This window comes from Anabrus simplex, chromosome 1 (assembly GCF_040414725.1).
Source record: "Anabrus simplex isolate iqAnaSimp1 chromosome 1, ASM4041472v1, whole genome shotgun sequence".
Taxonomy (NCBI): Eukaryota; Metazoa; Arthropoda; class Insecta; order Orthoptera; family Tettigoniidae; genus Anabrus; species Anabrus simplex.
Genome location: NC_090265.1, coordinates 938,155,229 through 938,172,471, shown reverse-complemented (window position 1 = coordinate 938,172,471; position 17,243 = coordinate 938,155,229). Strand labels below are relative to the sequence as shown.

General features: G+C 39.1%; 1 protein-coding gene across 1 annotated transcript in view; it reads right to left on the bottom strand.

The window, feature by feature from the left end:
- Positions 1–17,243, bottom strand: part of LOC136857547 (carbonic anhydrase-related protein 10) — a 679,439-nt gene that overhangs the window by 503,162 nt on the left and 159,034 nt on the right. Inside the window, exon 4 of the mRNA XM_068225096.1 lies at positions 2,620–2,715. Within this exon, the coding sequence (XP_068081197.1) occupies positions 2,620–2,715 (96 nt within the window). The remainder of the gene's footprint in view (positions 1–2,619; positions 2,716–17,243) is intronic.

Sequence of the window (17,243 nt, the reverse complement as noted above, 5' to 3'; positions counted from 1 at the left end):
CTAGTGTGTATAGTTTCGCAGTTAGTGCACCAGACCGTGTGTTACATAGGCCTAATTGGTAAAAAGAACAGAGTTAAGTGACGAACTAAAAAATGTAATTATATCTGTCGGATTGCAAGGGTATTCTTTGCATGAAATTGGACGCAAACTAAATAAACCTCATTCCACAATACACTATGTGTTGAATAAATTCAGATATAGAGGAACCACGAAGAATTTGCCAAGGAAAGCAAAAGAAAAGATACTGAATAGGCAAGATGAACATTATATTGTGAAACAAGTAAAACAGAATCCACAATTAAGTGCACCTAAGATCCGCATAATGCTGGAAGAAAGTACGAAGAAGAAAATGTCAAGTCAGACAATTCGTAGGGTATTGTGGAAATATGATTATCACGGTAGACGACCACGGAAAAGGCCCTTTGTTACTAAGAAAAATCGACAAGCCAGAATGAAATTTTGCAGAGAGTATGAAAACAAGGATTGCACATTCTGGAACAAAGTTATTTGGTCAGATGAGACCAAAATATCTCTATACAGTTCGGATGGAAACAATTATGTATGGAGAAAAGTTAATACAGCCAATAAACCTGCAAATACGCTACCCACCGTAAAACATGGAGGTGGATCAATTATCATTTGGGGGTGCATGTCGTCTTGTGGAGTGGGAAATATAGAAATCATCAGTGGCATCATGGACAGATGGGGTTATTTAAACATTTTAAAGAACAATGTCAAACAGAGTGCAGTAAAAATGGGGTTGGGGTCTTACTACATATTTCAGCAAGACAATGATCCCAAGCACACAGCTGATATTTGCAAGCAGTGGCTGATATGGAACGTACCATCGCAACTGCGAACTCCTGCCCAATCCCCTGACTTGAATCCCATAGAACATTTGTGGGTCGATCTAAAAAGAAGGGTTCATGCAAGGAAACCTCAATCACTAGAGCATTTAAGAAGTATAGCCAACGAAGAATGGGGTAAAACCGACCCAAAAATATGTGAGAAACTTTTTCATTCGATGCAGCGAAGGTGCAAAGCAGTTCTCAAGGCCAGAGGATACTCATTGGGGTATTAACGAGTGTTTTTGTGTGAACATTTTGTTATCTTCTGTAAGTGTACAAACAAGATTGTTGCATGATGAAACTCCCGGTTTTTGTACATTGCTTGAATTTGTGTTAAATTGTAAGATCACAGATCAGTTTTTTATTATTTACAATGTTTATTAGTGTATCTATTACGATATGGGCAATAAAATACATCACAATAATTGTATACAAAAGTTTAACCATTATTTCGTTGCAATAAGTTGGTGTACAAACAAGACTGTTATGCACTGATAAGTGTTCAAAATTTGATTGAAATTGCTCCAGTGGTTTAGGAGGAGATGTGTCATTTGCATACAAACATACAAACATTCATTTTTATATATATAGATATAGATTGTTGGAGTACATCGTGTGTATATTTCTCACGTTACCAAGGTGTTATATATTGCACCGTTACCAAGGGTAAATTACGGGACATTTTGTCCTCTTCTTTAGTGAATTGATTTCAGAATTAGTAATATAATAATAATAATAATAATAATAATAATAATAATAATAATAATAATAATAATAATAATAATACGTCATTTTTTGAATTCCTGTCACATCATGGTTGTTGAGCCAACAGTTATAATTACTATGACATTTTCTGACCATATTTCCATTCATGATCTGTAATCAACGATTACACATCACTTTCACTCTCATACGGGACTGCCTAGCGAGGCGGTAAATAAGTGCTCGGTTCACCCGGAAGCAACTGGGTTCGACACACCGCAAGGAAGTCGAAATTTTAAGAAATATATTTCCTATGTTGGAGCGGCACCTGGTACTGAGGTTCACTCAGCCTACATCAAAAATGAGTACGAGATTAATTCCTTGGGGCGAAGGTAGCCGGGCATAAGGCTAACAACTCTGTGACACTTAGCTGAGGTTACATTCCGCTCCTCTAAAGGCCCTTTTGACTTGTACAGAGATGGCTTTCATTTGCTTCACTCGCTTCTGACTCAGAGGTTTCTTCACATAGGGTGCAAATCTGTATTCTTACTGTGTTTGAGATTTGCTGGACCATGTCCTTGTGATGTGCCTATTTTTGCTCCGTAGATGAGTAAACTCCAGTAAACCATAATTTATGTTGCATTACTTTCGGAGATATTCGGTCTTCTTGCTTCGTCATCTGTATGCTGAATAAGTATCACGAAAATGTGTTTCGCGAAAACCACACGAAGAATATACCGTACGATTTAAAATTTTCCTTCACGTCCAGCGCCTTTCTTTACTTATTTTTCAGACAATGTTTATTGTAACTTATAAAAGAAAGTTGTTCCGTGTACTCGAAAATTTTCTTTTATCATTATGTAATCGTTACACTTCATTGGTTACAGAAAAAAAAGCACATTTGTCATTTAATGATAAATTAATGTCTCAAGATATGCGTTATGTCTTAGAATATCGTCCAAACATGAATTCATCCTTTACATAGCATCACTCAAAATTTATTTTGATAAACTAAAAGCGGGCATGTTCCCTAATAATAAGAATGCATAAGTTTATGCAGAATTCTTACCTGTAACAATAGCGATATGGCAACAATTCCCTGCGCTCTATGAAGTGCTTCTGAGAAGTTAGAATACAGCTGAGAGTTGAATCCAAAGATCTGAATCTGGAACAAAATTTACACAGCTATGCTATATTATATTCATAACATTTATTATTATTGTATATTAGTACTATTTTCATTTCAAGTGGTATACAGCGAAATTATGAACTATTACATGTTTCAATTCGGAGCCATTGGTACCTTTCATGAAGAACCTAAGATATAATATTTTTGTAATTTGTTATACATTATGTTGAAGAATATCGGGATAGTTCATAATTTATAGTATCGGATCATCAAAATCGTTCCGGCAATTCACATGCGTATAGATGACACCATGACACAAAATGTATGATCAGTGTATAGAAAACAATATTAGGGTTTAATGCGACTTATGTTTTGGTGATAAAAGTCTCGAGTCCTCCAGGTTTATGTAGAATCTGAAAACATTAAGAAAACCTATCGATGCCGATCGGGTTTCGTATTACAGATATCTTGAATAGTATTAATGATTAAGGTTCTTCTATCCCATATTACAATTGAAAAAATTGTGAAAATGAGAATTTTAATTGCACATAAAAATTATTCTGGAAATCAGCCACCTCAGTGGTTAGTAACGCACTAGACACTGCCTTAATGTTAATGATTGTTGAATTAGTGGCATGGGACTGCTGTTATGTTGTTATTAGTTCTTGTTGGCTAAAAATAGTATGAGAAATTCAGAGAAAAATTCTGGAAATATACAGTAATATACACCAGGTAATGTACTACGTTCTGTAATTCGAACAGCAACTTGAGACAAAATTTCTCACACTAACTGCTTTCAAAACCTATTTCGAAACAAAATACTTCCTTGACATATGTTTCTTAACATTAACTGTTGAGTCCAAGTGTAAAACTAATAAAGAATTTTCAGATTTGATTTGTCTTACGTGGTCGAGCTATTTGACACTCAATCTGAGGGGGTTAGGGTTGAATCCTAGCTACTTCGAGTGAGGTTCCCAATAGGATTTTCATGTGGTAACAGGAAGAGCATCAGGCCTTCGACCACTGACTAAGGCAACCATTGAGTCACTGTACCCCGCCGGTCAAAGGTGGAAAGGAGTCACTGAAAAGAAAATGTAGAATTTGCCTCATGTTGGATAGTTCACCACGAATTGTGTTAAATGTTTTATATTTTATCTCTCTGAATGAATGTTGCTTTATTTTAACCTTACGAAAATGATAACCTTTTTCACCGAAAAAGGAACTTTCTGTCCTGTACATAGGGCTTAGTGACCACCGGTTCAATTTCTCCCTGTTTGTCTGTTTGTTTAATTTTATCACGTAGAAATGACCAGGATCATATTTTTCAAAATTTTACTAACATAGGTTCTGGGCTAATTTACGTTACGATCTTAAAATGAGGAAATGTGACTAAGATGGGTTTGAAGTGGTTCCTCACTGATAAATTTGAGATACTCTTATTTAATTTTTTAAATGCTGTCCATACAGGAATTCAATCTGGCAACCTTCAGCTGAGGAGGGGCACACCTTATCAGTTACGCTACTCTTTCGATCACAGATCGTGGAATATAAGTGGTCAGTTCAGTGATATATTTTCTCCGAAGAGGCCTGATGCAGGTCTTTCTAGTGGACCCCAATGAGTGTGATGATGATGTTGATGATGATGATGATGATGATGATGATGATGTAAGGTATATAGATGGTGAAACCTGGTGTTGGCACATATCCTACACATGCTGAATACTGTGGGACAGGATAAAGGTGATCTTAATTTGTATTTACTTGGTGTGAAATGGAAAACCATCATAAATAATGTCGGCGGTGGGCATTTAACCCTCCGCCTCCTCTATGCCGCATTACACCTAGACGACCCGCACCGCGTAAGAAATCTCGCACTAGCGATACTCTTAGCCATGAATAAATGACAAATATATGACAATTTTTGTATCTAGACGACGTTTAGATCGAAGAGGAGATTCGAGTCCAGAGTCATCAGGACAGCTCCTATTAACGCTAACTGCTAGTTTGCGGTAAACAATTTATCTGGTCAACTACAAATGATTTCACCTAAGAATAATTTGTTAACCTCAGTACTGAATATTCGTAGAAATCTAAGAGTATATGGTGTTGTTGTTGGATTAGAATGCATGACAAAGACAGTTCAAAATTTTCGGCGGATGAGATGTGCGCCATTATTACAGCAGTAATTATCTCACTTTGGATGATCGAGTGGCTGTCTTCAGAGGTATTGATTATATATCGAGAACTGGTGGTATAGCGCGCAGCGTCACATGATTGCCACTTTCATTCACACCGTTTTCTTTTCAGTCCATCCATGAACAGGCTATGAGAACCACTTCACCCGCCAACCGCCTGTGGAGTACTAATAAAGAGCTATACACTGTATTGAGTCCGTATGGCCCAACGGTTACCAACTTTTAATTAAAATATGTCTCTAAATTTCCCGTCTAATTAACACAGGTGCTTAATTTATTTTGCACACACTTTTAATCATTTGGAATTCAGAGCAGAATTATTAAAAAACTTTTCAATTTCCATGGCCGATAAAAATCACTTTCAGCAAGAATTCATATTTTAGAGACAATCATGATAATCCTATAAATGAGGGAGTTCGATGGTATCGATATATGACGGACGCATTCGGATTACTATTAAAACTTTATTGGCGGGTGGAAAATATTTTCTAATCCAGGAGGTTAGAAATGAGTGATAGTGATGATTTTTATTTTCAGAGTTTATAACAAATTAACGAATTAGTATTTCACTTTTCACTCTAATCAGGATAGAAAGAGGGAATTTTAGTCATCGGAAAAGGGAAAGAGCCATGAAAGGTGTTAAAATTAAATAGTTTCTAGACGTCACAGACCTTGTGCTAAAGGCGTCAGAATAGAACAAAAGTTGGAACTAAGCGAGGTCGGATAGGGGTGGTGATTATTTTTAAATGAAATGCAACGAGGTAACCATCCGAAAATGAAATAATGAATGTGATAAGTCTGGTAAAAAGTAAGTGGAAATAATGCAGATTCAGCTAGAGGTCCTACAGTCGTCATTCCACACTTGAAAGTTGAGGGTTGCCAGAGGCTCACTGCCATTTATTACACTTAGATTGGGCAGGAGATACCATGCATTTATTTTTTCCAGTAAGGGACAATATCGCAATTTCCGGAAAATCTGGACGATTTAAAAGAATCCAGGATAAGAAATTTATATTCCTAAGTTTGTAGCGATACACAATTTACGTACCACTTCTAGACGCTTCAAATAAATTAACATTGAAGATTGCTTTCTAGGAAAGACCCTGTGTTTAAAAAAGTTTATTCCTCTGAATGAATTAATCATTTGATTAAAGTAGGGAACTGACACATTTTTACATTTACAATATTGTTAAAATTGTCCCTAAAATTTCGCCACTTCAAAAAGAATAATTAAAAGTGTAAGTAGAAATACCTGGGACTGATTATTGTTTAGACTCCAGTCACCATAAGGAGGAAATATAATTATTAGTAGTCTACGTAAATCGATACAAAACAAACTATTAAACATTTGCAACATGCCCAATAAGGTATTACGCATTAATACAAACTCTTAACTAAAATCATTATGAATTGAACAAACAGATTATTTTGATTTTACTTTTCTGTAAACATTCTTGAATGCTAAAGAGATGTAATTATACATTTCTATATCCCGATCTATACTCTAGATAAAATTTCTTCATTAGAAATGGCCATTTGTAATTTTTTTTTTTTTTTTTTGCTATTTGCTTTACGTCGCACTGACACAGATAGGTCTTATGGCGACGATGGGATAGGAAAGGCCTAGGAAGTGGAAGGAAGCGGCCGTGGCCTTAATTAAGGTACAACCCCGGCATTTGCCTGGCGTGAAAATGGGAAACCACGGAAAACCATCTTCAGGGCTGCCGACAGTGGGGCTCGAACCCTCTATCTCCCGATTACTGGATACTGACGGCACTTAAGCGACTGCAGCTATCGAGCTCGGTATTTGTAATTTTAAACCTAAGCTAAACGTCCAGTGGAATCCTGGATTGGCCAATGATCCACTAACTCAGATGTTTTCACTGCAAATATACATTGGTTATTTTAGCACGAAAAGTTTTACTAGCTAATCAAACAGAGTTTCTTTTAAATTAAGGTTAAGCAATCGTGAAAATAGAATTAATCAGTTTTTTACTTTGAAACTAAATGTGGAATTGTTTTGTAACGACTTCCCGGATATATCCACGAGAATTCAGATAACGTGCCTGGGATTACCCGATACAGTGTGTTAATTTCATCGCCAGACATTTAAAGTTCCATTAAGATCACTTTATACTTACTATATGAAAACATTAAAACTTAATGACTATTGGAAGTATATAATACGCACAAATATACCGATAAGGTGGACCAATAATGGGAGGAAAAATGATGAAACCGTGGTTTCTACTCTGAACTCAGCAGAGATGAAACGAAACTGCCGCCTTTACTATTACTAAAAGATATTGACTGTTTTACTGAACTAATTTCATCTAGAGTGACCAAATTAGTGCACACGCACTCTTATTGTTGTCGATAACTAACGAAAAAACTTCACTATTATACAAGTTATTCATAAAGGTGCCTTGTTCTCAGAGTGGTTCTTCGACTGGCAATCTTTGCCTGAAGCGGACAATCCACGTAACCTTGATCGACAGGTTTAACCTTCCTACACAGGCACCACAGTCACTTCGCACAGCAGTCCCATGTGGTCAGTTTTGAACACATGTCCTTTGGTTATCCCAACCTACGATTGCTATCGGCACCAGACCAGACCGATAATTAGCACAATTAACTTACTTAATGACTTCACATACTGTCCGCCTTCGTAGCGTAACGATTAGTGTAATTAGCTGTCGTCCTCGGGGGGCAGGGTTCGATTCCCGGTACTGCCAGAAATTTAAAAATGGCAGAAGGGCTGGTATGTGTTTGAAATGGTACATGCAGCTCACCTCCAATGGGGGTGTGCCTGATAAGAGCTGCGACACGAGGACACGAATTTACTTACTTCACATACTGAACTCACAACTCACGACTCATGACTGACTGTCTATTCAAAACACAACACTTAACAACACCACGACCTCCCTTCGAGGCGAGCCTGTTTTTATATACCTGGTGATGAAGTTCTAGCATCCTCCGGGTACGGTCAGAATACGAGTGATTTAGTTTCGCCTTTCAGAAGATTTACAGAGACACCAAACGAAAGAGATAGCAGAAGCCTGCAGGCCATCCGGTAGCTCCCTAGTCCGACTCATTCCTTCCAGGAATTACTGAAAGTTACTTCAAGAGAGCTGGCAATCGTATTACTAGAGTATGTAACTATATAGAGAGATAATCGGCTGCTTCTTAATTCAAAATTGGTCCCTTTGTATCAGATTATATATTTCTTGTTATCTGATTTACTGTAATAACTCATGTCACCGTGTGAAGTATCCTGGCCCTAAGCCGTTCAGACGCTACAGTGGCATATGACTTGAAGTGGATAATAATTGACCACAAATTCCACGCTTTTGAACAATCCCTCCATGAGAGACTGGTCGATTATAACCACTGCGCTAGTACAGCATTGGTGAACAGTATTACGTTTTACAATGTCCTCGGCAACAGTTCGTCGCCTGTTATTATAATATGGATTGTGTGGTTGTCACCTTCCCCAAATATAATCATAGACAATCCATCACATGACTTCATTGCTAGGCTGCAGGGGCGCATCAAGAGGAGTGACTGGAAGGAGGAATGGCAAAATACTGTGTTTACTGATCATTCGCGCTTCTGTCTAAGCGAACTACTCATTTCTTCCACGCAGTAAAGAAAATTGATATGTAAATAGAAATCCATATGTGATGTATATAACTTGTATAAATTAGAATTTCAAGAATGATGTGTGCAAGTGCGGTTGAATGTGAGCGTGCGGGAGCGAGACTGGTTGTGAATGGGTATGCTCCGAGGATTCTGTATACATGGGTATGAGTGACTGGGTTGTTTTACTCTTAATATGTATAGCATGGATCAAGATAATTATTATTCTAAGAGTACAGTGTTTGGCATATAAATATATATGTAAATTAAACATTGTCTATATGTAGGTAAATATTCAGTAGAGTTGATGTAAACTTATATGTGGGGATGGAGGCATTTCCGTGTTTGTAGGGCTTGAATTTTTTTCCATCTACTACCTCTAAATTGTACAATTTAAGATCCTCAGGAAGATAATAGGGCCGTCCAAAATGGAGAGTGAATGCAGGAGGCGATACAATGAGAATAACTTCCCAGAAAAATTCATGAACGTGGCCAGGAAGAGACATATGACCTTCCATGGGAGCATATAAAGGATGTATTCTATCCCACTGGCAGAAGATTAAGACCCCATGGTCAACGTAAGTGGCTAAAGATCTTCAGGAACTAGGAATTGTTGAAAGTGATATCAGAGAGCGTTCACCACTCAAAATTATTCTGAGACAAAGGATGTTCCAGGACAATCCGCACCGTAAGAAGACGTATGCCCTCTGGACAAAGGACATGACGGAGCAACGCAGCCAGAGAGTGAACACGCATGGGCAAATATTAAAGCCCACTCCCAGCGAAAGACTTGAATATCGTGGTCCTTATTCTGCCTTGTCGGAATAGAGAGAGAGACTGAGAGAAAGAGAGAGAGAGAAAGAGGGAGGGAATAATAATAATAATAATAATAATAATAATAATAATAATAATCAGAGCAACATATTACTATCGGGATGACTTCGTCACATGAATTGGTTTCTACTGTAAAAGGTCAACCTCCAGGTCGTACATCAGAAGAATTATGTTGAACTGATTTAACAGCAATTACACGTGCTTCCTTAAGGGATCACAACATTCCGTTTTTGTTTTGGACTGCAAGATCGCCTGATTTTTTCACTGATTGAAAATATCTGGTATATGGTTAAATACTGGTTGAACATGACAACTGGTTTGCCAGTAAATAATAGTAGGACACTGAACACAGTTGATTGCTCCATATATGGCTATTCCTCAGTACATCATCAAACTGTTGCTTGCTTGATGTTTAAAGGGCCTAATATTTAGGTCATATGCCCATCAAACTGTTATTTCACTCAATTTTTACATGATTATCGTAGACTGAATAGTGCAATCAACATTCTGCGCATCTTATTTCTAGCCTTTAGAGAAAAATCTTCATCATGTGTTCATTAAAGCATAATTAAACTATTCTTTTATATGTAGACGACTATCACAATATTGCTTCATATTGTTTGGATATTTACTATCAGCGGTGTAAGATCTATATGTAATTATTTTTCGACTAATTCAATTTGATGATTTGATGATATATAAGGGATATAAGGGATTTTTTTACCATTCTTATTACTCGTTTGTCAGGACGATCATTATAAAATGGAAATGTAGATGGAAGAAGTAGATACAATTAGTTATAGATCCTCAAATTAACTCGGTAATTTGCAATTACTTGTAACAATTTAAACATTTTTCAATTGGAGTTTTAAAGTAAATATCAGTGTAAGAGACTAATTTGTATTCTCTAAGTGTTCTGCTAAGTGACATTAAGTGTTATTATTTGCACAAGGTATTGTAGACAGCCGTAGGAAGAAGACAGGTGCAGAAGATGGAAAGAACAATAAATATGCGAATACACAACTACATGCAATAACAGCACGAGCCCCCACAAAAAGCTCCTGACATCAGGAAACATATATTTCGTCACAAAACTGTTTTTTATTGGGTTCCATAAAATAGTCCCGTAGATCTGTTTCCGTTCCTTTAAGGTGCACTTTTACAGGCTTGTCACGGAGCCAGCACACGGCAGCCTGACTTGCACCTTTAAGTTATGTGAGCCCGCTGCTCGTTCAGACACTGTCTCCCCGGTGCCGTGCGTCGCTCTAGACCAATTGTTTAAAAACGCAACAGAGGCACCGTAAAGTCAGAAAACATCGAGGTGAGTAACGAACAGTTCCTCACTATTTTAATTAAAAATAATTTAATAGTCTGCTACCACTTCATATTCCTGCATGAAGCATAACGTTATTCAATTCATATCACAGGGTACGAAATTAATCGTTGTTAGTGTTGATTCATATAGAAAGTCCAGTGTATCTTATAAATGTAATGTTTCCGGAGAAGTCCCAAAGGAGTAAAAAGTACGGGATTCCACTATTTGTAACCTCTTGGCGAGAAAATGTACTCATATCAATGCCGAGACAACTTTTGAATATTCCCCGACTAGGCCTAGATGTTGTTCATCGAATATTTCTTTATGTATAGCTGTTGATGATTTTTTTCTCCCAATATCTCCTCATCTGGGCACTAGCAACCTTCCTTCGTTCTTCCGTTCATGATTTATTGGTCCTAGTATTCAATTTTCATGGTTTATGACTGCTTTCTTGAACTGGAATAGATCTTGAATTATTTCCTGTGGGATGCCAATTTCCTAAAGGTCCTGACATTGTTCATTCAGAGAATGTGGCACAGGAATTTAATCACCTTTTCCTGATGGTGTCGGTGATCTTTTCAGAATGGCCAGTCAGATATCGATGAAATTCACAGCATTATATTAGGGAATGACCCTTTGTCAGCAAGCAGTAGAGCAATTTCGGGCGGTGATACTGAGAATCTAATTTTGTGCCTTTTACAGAATACGGATATTGTGACCAAATGCATTGCAAGATGTTTAGGCATACAGAAATGAGTTTCAAAAACGCGAACTCTGTCTCAGGAAACGGACCAATTCTAGATGTTTCAAAGCTGTGTGTTGAAAAGGATTAATGTGTAAGTATTTTGGTAGTACTTTCTGATGGTAGTGATTATTCGTGGTTTAACGTCTCACTAACTCTTCTAAGGTTTTCATCGACAGAAAATCCGGCTCGTTGGCTGAACGGTCAGCGTACTGGCCTTCGGTTCAAAGGGCCCCAGGTTCGATTCCCCGCCGGGTCGTGGATTTTAACCTTAATTGGTTATTTCCAATGGCACGGGGGCTGAGTGTATGTGTTGTCTTCATCATAATTTCATCCTCATCACGACGCGCAGGTCGCCTACGGGAGTCAAATAAAAAGACCTGCACCTGGCGAGCCGAACCCGTCCTGGGATATCCCGGCACTAAAAGCCATACGACATTTCATTTCATCGACAGAAAGATGGACAAGAGCTATAACTGGGAAGGTAGCGGCCGTGGCCTCAAATAAGGGCAACTTCAGTATTTTCCTGGTTTTAAAATGTGAAACCACGGAAAATCAACTTCGGGAATGCCAACGAATGGATTAGAACACTCCATCTCCCGAATGCAGCTCACAGCTAAGTGATCCCAACCGTACGGCCAACTCATTTGGTGGTGGTGGCAATAGTTATGGTTTTAAGGGGAAGTATAACTAGGCAAGCAACCAATCTTAACTGTAATAGGAAGAGATCCGGCTTCAAAGAACGAGAAAAACGGCTAATGAAAGGTAGGAACCACGAAGGTCGTGAAACTGAAAAACTTCGCTAGACTTCGCAAACCTAATACAAACGGAACAGAAAGAGAATAAGATTTTTGAGCAAGGAAGATTGGATAGTAGAGATGAAAGTGAGAAGTCTGGTAGAAGTACGATTTGCTAGCGGATTCATCTCATATTAGCACTGATACCGGAACAGGAAGGATTGAGGACTGGGACGATAGTGGTCGGAGCCTTAATTTATATACATCCTCCGCATTTCACTGGTGAGAAAGAAGCAAAGAAGTAGAGTGAAATTACATTTTATCTTCCACCGTATACGATGACGGTCATATGACTAGTGCCGCGTAGCCGACTCACTCAGTGTTTGAGTTTGTTTGATGATCATGTTAATGTAGTCTCTGTACCGGTGTGTGTAATTGTAGTTAACTATGATTAGGACTGGTAAGCTACGAATCCTGGTGATATGTTAGTTTTTCATCCGGGCATTCAATTAAAGCTGAAATGGGGAACCGCAGATCGCTTTTAGTAAAACCAGGAGTGAGAATATCCCTGCCTATTTTAAGAGGCGAATAAAGGCGTCGTTTAGCTAGGCGACGAGGATTGGTGAGCATGGGAGCCCCAGCTGAATCTACTTGTGGCAGGCTCCTCACTTTCATTCTTTTATCCAACGTCCCTTGGTCAACCATTTACTTTTCCTCATCCCTGAAATAGTGTATTTGAAAGACCTAGTGATTCGCTCATCTTCACACACTTCTTGACCCTTAATTTCACTGTTACCTTAATTCTTCGAAGGGCTGACCTTTATGTTTTACTGACAAGTGTTAAGACAGGTGGTTGTCTATTTGTACATCCCCTCCAAATAAAAGCCTGGATTTAATTCCAAACCTTTTTGTAATGTTTTTATGGAGTGAGGGGACATGACACTGTTGATGGTAGCTCCCTCTGTGGGTCCGTGGTAGAGTGTCGGCCTCCAGATCCCAAGATAGCGTGTTCAAACCCGGCAGAGGTAGTCGGATTTTTGAAGGGCGGAAAAAAGTCCATTCGATACTCCATGTCTTACGATGTCGGCATGAAAAAGATCTCTAGTGACACATTTGGTGTTTACCCGACAAAATTCATTAAATCTCAGCCATAGACGCTCAAGAGAGATCCGGTTTACTCTGTCTGCCATCTAGTGGACCTAGAGTAAAACGGAACGTCGAAATTGACGAGCAGACACCCAAATGGCGTCAAATCGAAATGTCTGCACACGGTAGCTGAGGCCATACGATTATTATTATTATTATTATTATTATTATTATTATTATTATTATTATTATTATTATTATTATTATTACTGTTGATGGTAATGTATCCTTCGGATGGAAACGTTAAGCCTCGAGCAGAACCCTTGGTATTTTTCGACAGGGCTAGGCTATGACCCGATACAGGGTCTTCAAATTCTCCTACTTCATTATTAGCATCGTCATCATCTCACACCCAGACGCGCTGGTCACCCATCGGCGTCAAGTAGAAATATCTGCACCACGTGAGCCGTACATTTCCTCATTAAATTCTGACGCTAAAGAGGTACTGGAGAAATAATAAGACTGTATGAATTTCATTCGAGTCCCTTCAACCACTCTTATATCTGATCCGGGAGTCGAACCACGTCAACAGGATGCTAACGCTTACACATCGGTGGTGGACTAAGAAAAGAGCGGCTTACTTCTAAATGAGGAATATGCCGAACAAATAATATTACAGTGTATAGTTGAGGATTAAAGGATCTCATTCATTCGAGGAATAGTAGACTACTTAGGAAATTGTGAAACGTACTCCATTGGAACTCAGGTGTGCTAGATGTCAACTCAATGGACGAAATATTATATTCATGTTCATAATTTAAGCGATCTTCGAGATGCACGGAAAAACAGGGGGCGCGGTGATAATAAGTGCACTAAAAGGAGTCCTGGTAACAATTTGACTCGTGACACAGCGTTACTTATACTAAGTATACAGGAATACCACACATGCACAGTGCATGGCACTGACGCTATATGGTGTCCTTTCGCCTGTAGAAAACAGAACTTCAATACGGGGTGTGATAAACTTGCATGGTAGTAGAGGATGCACAACGGCTCCCCATACTCTGGACCAGGCCGTCCAATATGGCTTGCGCTATCGCATCCCATTGCAGGGTAAGAGCCCTATGCAGGTCGTCAGTGGTCCGTTGTATCGATGTTAGGTTTACAATACCTCGACCTAGAGCGTCCCATGCACGTTAAACCCGATTCAAGTTCCGGGAGTGAGCTGAACACCCTAGACGTGTGATGTCTTCACGTTGCAGGTTGTCGTCCACCAGACCAGCCCAGTGTGGGCGAGCATCAGCGTCCATCAGATGGAAACTAGCTCCATATGCACCACGAAAGATCCGCACAAACTGTTGCAGGATGTCATCCCTATAGACAACATCCATCACAGCCCCGCTAGGAAGCACATGATGTGGAGTACGTGCACCTAACATCGTGCCACCTCAGTCAAGAACACTGGAGCCACCATATAGGTCCCTTTCCAGAATTTTGGCAATGTTGTAACGAGTTTCAGGGTCGCGCCAAATGAACAAACTGTGGGAATCACTCTCCATGCTAAACCGGAACTCGTCCTTGATCAGAACACTGCCCCACTGTTCCTGGGGTCAATCACGATGACCAAGACACCACATTCGACGAGCCACGCGGTTCCTTTGTGTGAGGAGAATGCATCTGGCGGGTCACCGTACATATAGAGCAACATCTCTAAGCCTACGTTACACAGTCAGACGGGAGATGTGTGACCCAGAGGCTATTGCGAGAACTCTTGCTAGTGCAGGTACTGAATATGGGTTGTTGCACGTGGTTGACCTTGCCCGTACTGTCGTTGAATGTTTCTTTCCTCCACCCTGGAATCTTCTCTATGGCCATGAAATTACTTTAGGTAAGATATTCATCTTATTCGCCACCTAGCGCTGAGTGTGATCGGCCTCTAATCTGCCGATAATCCGCCACGCATAATGCCAGCCAAATGTGATCTCCGGGCCATTCGTCTTCCCTATGACTCGAATACTGTGCGCCAAATGCACACAACACGCAGTCATAAAAGACCTCTGTCCACACCGACTGTGTCAGGTCCACTAACTGGTATCGTACTGAGCTGCCAGGTATATCGCGTGTGTTAGTGTTTTCCAGCAACAGTTTAGCCCGCACATCATCGCCATGATGCAATGATTTCTCGTGGATATCGAAGATCCCTTAACTTATGGACATGAGTGAACATTACAATCCAGACAGTTGATGAAAGTCAGCATAATGCGAAATCGAAGTTCATAACTTTCTAAGTCGTCTTCTGTATAGTAATTTTGAATGCATTTTGTTTACAAAATTTTCTTTTTGTTTTTATGACGATTTTCCTTATATTTGAGACTTTTAAAAGTCTTTCGAGTTTTGTTGCATGGCCAATTTTATCACGCCTGCTATCTCAGCTATTCCAGCTGATTACATTCGTACATTTACCAGGTCAGTTTTCAGCTTTTAGTTTCTAGTGTTGTGTATTCCGCTAATTTTATAAGTCATTTGGTGTTGTTTCCAAGTTATTCAATTTAATTTGTCCGTTTCTTTTGTGAATTTGCATTATCCTTGAAGTTATGTATGTTTTATTTACGCTGTGGACCTTTCTGGTTCAATGTTCCTTTTTCTGAAATGAACTCAAGGGAGAATGTTATGAGTTAATGATCGGAATCTAGGTATAGGCCCTTAATAACTTTCAGTTTCATGATTTCTATTATATTGAGGCGGGAGTTCATCACAAGGTCAAGCTGGTTTTCCCCCCAATATTGGGCTGAATGAGACCCAAGTCTTGTTCTTGGAGGATTTTCTCTCGAAGAGTGTCGATTTGTAGGACATAATTTCTGAATATCTCAAGGATTCACATGCCGTTCCAGCTTGTTTGTGTACGTCCTGACCATTTATCTACCCTGTGGGTGAATATATTTTTCTTTACCAATTTGTGTGTTTAAGTCATCCATGAGAAATTTAACGTGATTTAACGTAATTTAACGTGATATTATATAGAATGTTATGTAATTGGTTTCACAATACTTCCGATTTATTCTTTTTCCTGTCAGTGATGTTGGTTGGTGCATGTCCATTGATGAGAGTACAAATCTTGTTTGCTGTTTACTTCGTGGTGGAGAAGTGCCACCAGTGACCGAATAAGGTATTGAGTTATCTATAATCATAAAAGGAAGTGTGTGAATGTGTGTGTGTGTGTGTGTGTGTGTGCAATGTCCAGCCAAATATTCGGCACGCTGAGATCCAAACCTTTTAACGTAGGTAGATGGAAGGGGTCCAAAAGCGCCTCGAAGACGGATTCTCAAATTTTGCGTTCGTTGGTGAGTTATGAACAAAACACCGGCGGAAAAAATGTGTGTTGGGATATGACAATCCAATGTGCTGTCACCACGATTAAATGTCGTTCACTGTCGTTAGGCAACATACATAAGATAGGTAATACCAGTCAAAAAGCCATTTTAAGGCCATTTGCGGTCCCCGACATGAGAAGTCATATTTACTCCGTAATGGCCGGAAGTGCTTTACTGTGTGAATGTGTGCGATGTCCAGCCAAATCTACGATACGCAGAGATCTGAAATTTGTAACATACGTGTTACGGAGATATCCGTGGTAGTTAGAGGTGAAATAAGGTGTGGGCTGGAATAGGTCTCAACTACAAAATTAAAGTTAATTTAAAACTTTAAAAAAGGTTATATTTTCAAAACCTAACAATGGTAACATAGAATTTAGAGCGTACAACAAATAACAACAGTTAAATCAGATACACAGCAACTTTATAATTCTGGGCTACAAGCCCCAAAGTCTGAGCTCCCAGCTCACACCCACAATTGAACAAAGGGCAGAAAACCCCTTCATTACCTGGAGCACTTGCTCCCGCTTAACAATGTCAGGCCTCCTAGAAGCGCTTTGCAAAATACCAGAAAGAGCTGACCTGCTCTTTTTTATTTTTACCAGCCTTATGAAAGGCCACAACAACCCTTACTCCTAACTG